This window comes from Aquarana catesbeiana, linkage group LG06 (assembly GCF_042186555.1).
Source record: "Aquarana catesbeiana isolate 2022-GZ linkage group LG06, ASM4218655v1, whole genome shotgun sequence".
Classification (NCBI taxonomy): Eukaryota; Metazoa; Chordata; class Amphibia; order Anura; family Ranidae; genus Aquarana; species Aquarana catesbeiana.
In genome coordinates, this window is record NC_133329.1 from 62,161,744 (window position 1) to 62,168,142 (window position 6,399).

A 6,399-nucleotide genomic window follows, 5' to 3' on the forward strand; every position below is an offset into this window, starting at 1 on the left:
TCCATCTTGAACTTTCTGTATTTGATGGCTACGTTTAGCGACTTTAGATTGAGAATCAATCAAAATCTTCCTGTTGGTTTTTTTTACCAGGAAGACATGCGAATAGAACCCCTCCTGCTGTTAATTTGGTGGCACTGGGATTACTACATCACCCTGCTGCATCAGTTCCTCGAGAGATTACTTCATGGCCAGGCCCTTATTGGATCTCGAGGGGTATTTGTTATCAGAAACCTTCTTGGGGGGCTTCTGGAAAACTCGAGAGTATAGCCCTGCGAGAGAGTGATCAGAATAAACTGATTTGAAGTTATCCCTGACCACTGCGGAAGAAACTCTCGTAATCTTCCGCCTACCCGCAGCGAAGAGTCATTGCGATTTCTGTGAAGGAGGACGGAAGAGAATTCCGCCTTTACCCTTCGCTTTTTGTGCGGACCAATTTTTCCTCCTCCCCTGAAACTTACTGTCCTGCTCTTGAGCTTTTTGAGGTTGAAAAAGACGTTTTGGGGCCTGCTTTTTCTTTTTGACCGGAAAGGTCTTCTTTTTATCGGCAGTTCTGTCTAGGATATTATCTAGATCAGGGCCAAAAAGAAGGTCACCTGAAAAGGGAATACCACAAAGCTTGCTCTTTGAAGCTGTATCACATGGCTAGGTTTTTAGCCATAAAGCTCTTCTTGCAGCATTTGTCAAAGCTGCAGACCTAGCTGACATTTTGATTGTTTCAGCCGAAGCATCCGCAATATAATCAACTGCCGAGATCAGGGTAGGAAAGGAATCTAAGATCTCCTGCTTGGGGGAATCTGCCACTATATGTGATCTAAGTTGGTTCACCCAGTATTCCAGATTCTGGCTACACATGTTGTGGCCATTGCTGGCTTTAAATTGCTCATGATTGATTGCCATGATCTCTTGAGCAAAAGATCCATGCGTTTGTCCATTGGATCCTTCAGAACCCCCATGTCTTCAGAAGACAGGTCTGTGGATCTTGAGACCTGGGAAAATGCAGCATCCAACCTGGGCACCTTATTCCACACCGCAGAAGGGTCCTCCTCAAAAGGGAAGCGCCTTTTGTGGGCTCTGGAAAAAAAGGGTTTTCTTTCTGGATCCTTTCTTGCCATTCCTTAGCAATGGTGTCAGAAATGACCGAATGGACCGGAAATGTTTGGCCCTTAGGTTCATTTAACCCTGCATACATGCGGTCATGAAGAGATAATTCCTTCTTTTCCTCACTTAAGCCAAGCGTAACATGAATAGCTTTAAGGAGCCCGTCCACCTCCTCAAGGGATAGCTTAAATTTGGAAGGAGCCACCTCAGCTTCCTCACCCTCTTCTTCCGAATTTTCCTACGGCCGCGCGGGCCACCAGATCTTCGGCTCTCACCGAGCACTAGGAGGGGAAGAGGAGCCCAATTGCTACCGCTGCTGTTGCTTGGGTAGGCCGGGAGGACAGCGGGTCTCTTGTGGAGGAAAAGAAAAGGAAGCCCCGTCTCCCAGGAGCACCCGAGAGACATTGACTCCCCTCCCAAAAAGATGTTCCCTCTGGGCCGGAGGAAACACAAAAGCTGAGGTATGGTAGGGAGGTGCCTCCCTTTAAAGTCTGGAGGAAGAAGGTGTTTCCTATGGTCCGGTGGGAGGAGTCACTATCTCTCAGGTGCTGTCCTGAAAGACGCCTTGGGAAAATTTAGCTAAACTGCATCACCTGTGACACTCATACTGTGATCACAGGTGACATGGGGTAATCAAGGGGTTAAACCTTTATTTGGGGGGGTTAGGGGGGGTCCCTAGACCTATCTGGGCCTAAGACTAATTACCCTAACACTGATTAGTGTCACTAATGACACTAGTACAGAGATAAAAAGAAAAAATCTGATTGCTGTACTGGGTGAAACAGTGACAGGTGGTGAAGGGGTTAACTGGGGGGGGGGGGGGGGGTGATCGGAAGATGAATAATGTGCCTATGTGACCTGGTGTCAGTGTAGTGTTGTGCAACTCACTTTTAGATGCTCTCTCCTCGGTCTGGAACGGAAAAGACCAACACGAGGAGAGATGACATCACTTCCCCTGTCAGTGTTTACAGTTACACAGATAGGGGAAGAATATCATTCGTCAGGACCGATCACCAGGTCCAGGCCAGATTTCATTGGCCTGGGCCTGGGGATTGATCGGTTCCTGATCGAATCCGATCGCCGTAGCCGGCGGGGGGTAAAAATGATAAAAATTTCATTTGGGTACAGTGTTGTATGACTGCGCAATTGTCATTCAAAGGGTCTGGGCAGGAGGGGGGTTTAAGTGCCCAGTAAGCAAGTGGTTAAAAGCATCCCGCTAGTGGACAAAATGCGCCACTAAAACGAGCGGCCACAGAGTGAAAGTAGCCTTACAAAAACTGAAGTGTGCAAATCTGAAGCAGCTGTACACAGAAACCAATCAGCTTTCAGTTTTTTTATTGTCAGAGTTTAGGGCACTTTCACACTGCCGGCGTCGGTGGTAAAGCGCTGCTATTTTTAGCAGCGCTTTACCGTCGTTTTTGCGGCGCTTTTCGGGGCGGTCAAAAGCGCCTGCAAATCGCCGCTGCAGTGGAGCTTTTCCGGCGGTGCTGCCCATTGATTTCAATGGGCAGGGGCACTTTAGGAGCGGTGTATACACTGCTCCTAAAGCGCTGCAAAGAAGCTGCTTGCAGGACTTTTTTTGACGTCCTGTCAGCGCAGCGTCCCAGTGTGAGACCCCCCCCTGACTTTCACACTGGGATTGCAGCTGAGGCTTTTTTCAGGTGCTATTTTTAGTGCTAAAGCGCCTGAAAAACGCCTGCAGTGTGAAAGGGGTTTTGATTGAACAAGCTGAAGTTAGAAGCTGATTGGTTTCTTTGCACAGCTGCAGCAGATTGTGCACCCTTCAGTTTTAGTAAATTATCCCCTTTATGTCTCCATTAGGCTCGATTCACACCTATGCATGTTGCTTTTGAGCGTTTTTGGAGGTTTTTTTTTCATGCTTGGCACGTTTTTGAGCCGCGTTTTTGCCGCGATTTGCGTTTTGCGTTTTTTTTTTTTTTTTTTTTTTCATTTTTTTTTACAGTCTTAAAAAAAAATTACAAAAAAAAAAAAAAAGGCAAAAACGCACCAAAAAAGCATCAAAAACGCTGCAAAAACGGTGCACTTGCGTTTTTGATGCTTGTCCATTGAAATCCATTACATGCAAAACGCTGCTTTTTGCATGAAAAAAAGTCCCCGACCCTTTCCAAAAACGCAGAGATACAAAAAAGCATTGATGTGAACATGTTCCATAGGAACCCATGTTAAAAAATTCCCGTGCATTTCTGCAAAATGCAAAATGCATCAAAAAACGCGCTAGTGTGAATGGGGCCTAAGGCTCCATTCACACTAGCGCGTTTTTTGATGCATTTTGCAGAAATGCATGGGAATTTTTTAACATGGGTTCCTATGGAACATGTTCACATCAATGCTTTTTTGTACCTCTGCATTTTTGGAAAGGGTCAGGGACTTTTTTTCATGCAAAATGCAGCGTTTTGCATGTAATAGAATTCAATGGACCAGCTTTAAAAACGCAAGTACAGCATTTTTACAGCGTTTTTGACGTGTTTTGCGTTTTTTTTTTACTGTAAAAAAAAGCGCAAAAACGCTGCAAAAACGCCGCTCAAAAACGTGGCAAGCATCACAAAAAACACTGCAGAAACGCTCAAAAGCAACATGCATAGATGTGAATCGAGCCTAAGGCCCCTTTCACACTGGGGCGGTTTGCAGGCGTTATTGCGCTAAAAATAGCGCCTGCAAACCGACCTAAAACTGCCTCTACTGTTTCTTCAGTGTGAGGGCTTTCACACTGAAGCGGTGCGCTGGCAGGAGAAGAACAAACTCCTGCAAGCTGCATCTTTGGAGCGGTGAAGGAGCGGTGTATTCACCACTCCTAAACCGCTCCTGCCCATTGAAATCAATGGGGCAGCGCGGCTATACCACAGCTATAGCGTTGCTATGCGAGCGGTTTTAACCCTTTTTCGGCCACCAGCGGGGGTTAAAACCGCACCGCTAGCGGCCGAATACCACCGCAAAAAACGACGGTAAAGCAGCGCTAAAAATAGCGTTGTTTTACCGCCGACGCCCCCTACCGCCCCAGTGTGAAAGGGGCCTAAGGCTGGATTCACACCTATGCCTTTTTAGTGCTTTTTGCATTTTGCAGATTTGCACTACAGAACGAGTTCCATAGGAAACCATGTTAAATGGACTGTAGTGCAAATCTGCAAAATGCACAAAGCACCAAAAATGCCTAGGTGTGAATCCAGCTTAAGGGAGGACCTCTCATCTGCCCAATGTTATCACATAGGGGGGCTCATCATTAATAAAGTTACATGTAAAAAAGTAAATAAAATACAAATACAAATTACACAAAAAAATTAAAATCATCACTGTCATCCCTGTAGAAACCCAAATGCAAACGTACGCATAGGGCGTGCACGTAATCATTAAAGTATCACCTATGGACATTTTTGGGTACAGTCGTTTTTTGCCATTTTATTGCGTGCAATTTTAAGGCTTGACATGTATCCCTTTATTTGAGACAACTTCGTCTTTTATATTTGACCTAAAACACGTGTATTATATTGTGTTTGTTTACACCAAGACCCCTTTCACACGGGCGCCTCCGGCTGGATTCACACCTATGTGTATTTTGTGTTTTTTGCATTTTGCAGATTTGCACTACAGAACGTCTTCCATAGGAAACCATGTTAAATGGACTGTAGAGCATATCTGCAAAAAGCACTAAAACTGCATAGGTGTGAATCAGGCCTTAGACGGACTTCACTCGCTCAGTGGGGGGGAAAATCGCTCCGCTGATCCCCGCTAAGCAGGCGGATGACAGGTCCGTGTCCGCTCACTGTGCAGAGCAGAGATGGACCCAGTTCCACTCTCCTCTATGGGGAAATCGGGTGAAGACCTGTCTGTCCGTTTTCATCCGATCCGATCGACTGATAGGAAAATAGGATCACCACCCGCCTGGATTTCGTGGACCGGATCGCGGCGAATGTCACATGATGACATGTCACCGTTGACATCCGCCGCTCCACAGGGGTGAATGGAGCGTCCAAACAGGTCTGCCTGGAAAAACGGACAGTCGGATCTGATTGGACAGCCCGTGTGAAAGGGGCAGAACCGTCTTTTTAGTACATTTTTTTCCTGAAAATATGCATTTGGTGCACAAATATTGTGAAAACATAAATTGTAACTGACCTGTGGAGCACAGAAGAAGGAAAAGCCAAACCGTTCTTCCATTCATTATGTTGTTTGTTTCTCTTTTAGGTAAAGTGGGGACCCCCCCCCCCCGGTGTCCGCAGCTGTTGAGAACGATGACAAGGTCGCTCCAGTTACCTAGACTTTGTTCGCAAAGAAGAAGGCTGAACTCAGATAAGGATTCTTTCATTTTCCTTATTGCCAAGACATCGCTTTCAATACGTTTGTTTGTGTTTGTTTATTTGTGACTGGTAACCATTCTTTACCTTCCTTCATTCTGTTCATAACTTTAAACCGGTTTGGTTGACGAAAGAAGAGATTCCTCTACAATACCTGACTAAAGGATCACTAAGTAAAGATTTAACCACTTCAGCCCTGGAAGATTTAACCCCCTTCATGACCAGGTCATTTTTTGCTATTCAGCACTGCGCTATTTCAACTGGCAATTTGTATCATTTTTTTCACACAATAGGAGCTCTCTCTATTTCTGGGTTTTTTATTTTTTCAAATAAAAAAAAATTTGGAGGAAAAAACAATATTTTTTTCCTCTCTGCTATAAAACGTACAAACAAAATGAAAATCAAAAAAAATAAAAAAATCTAAATTACTTTGGGATAAAGGGCCAATCACAGCTGATCCCATCTAAACAAATGCTGGTGATCGCCTTTTCCTTTCCTCAGCGCTGTCACTGTGTGAGGACAGGAAGGCTGAGAACCGGCTATCCTGCGACAGCGCACATTTACACTGATAATCAGTGCAGCCCCATCAAAGCAGCCTATCAGTGTCCATCAGTGTAGATTCATAAATGTGTCCTAGTCAGTGCAGCCCATCATTGCAGCCCCATCAGTGCAGCCTATCAGTGCCCATCAGTGCAGCCTACCAGTGCCCATCAGTGCAGCCTACCAGTGCCCATCAGTGCAGCCTATCAGTGCCCATCAGTGCAGCCTATCAGTGCCCATCAGTGCAGCCTATCAGTGCCCATCAATGCAGCCTACCAGTGCCCATCAATGCAGCCTACCAGTGCCCATCAGTGCAGCCTACCAGTGCCCATCAGTGCAGCCTACCAGTGCCCATCAGTGCAGCCTACCAGTGCCCATCAGTGCAGCCTATCAGTGCCCATCAGTGCAGCCTATCAGTGCCCATCAATGCAGCCTACCAGTGCCCATCAAT

General features: G+C 45.9%; 1 protein-coding gene across 1 annotated transcript in view; it reads right to left on the bottom strand.

Annotated features, from left to right (window-relative positions):
- LOC141148551 (neural cell adhesion molecule 1-like) overlaps window positions 1-5,472 on the bottom strand; it is a 68,297-nt gene extending 62,825 nt beyond the window's left edge. Inside the window, exon 1 of the mRNA XM_073636100.1 lies at window positions 5,230-5,472. Coding sequence (XP_073492201.1) covers window positions 5,230-5,419 — 190 coding nt within the window. The 5' untranslated portion in view covers window positions 5,420-5,472. The remainder of the gene's footprint in view (window positions 1-5,229) is intronic.
- Between the last annotated feature and the right edge of the window lie 927 nt (window positions 5,473-6,399).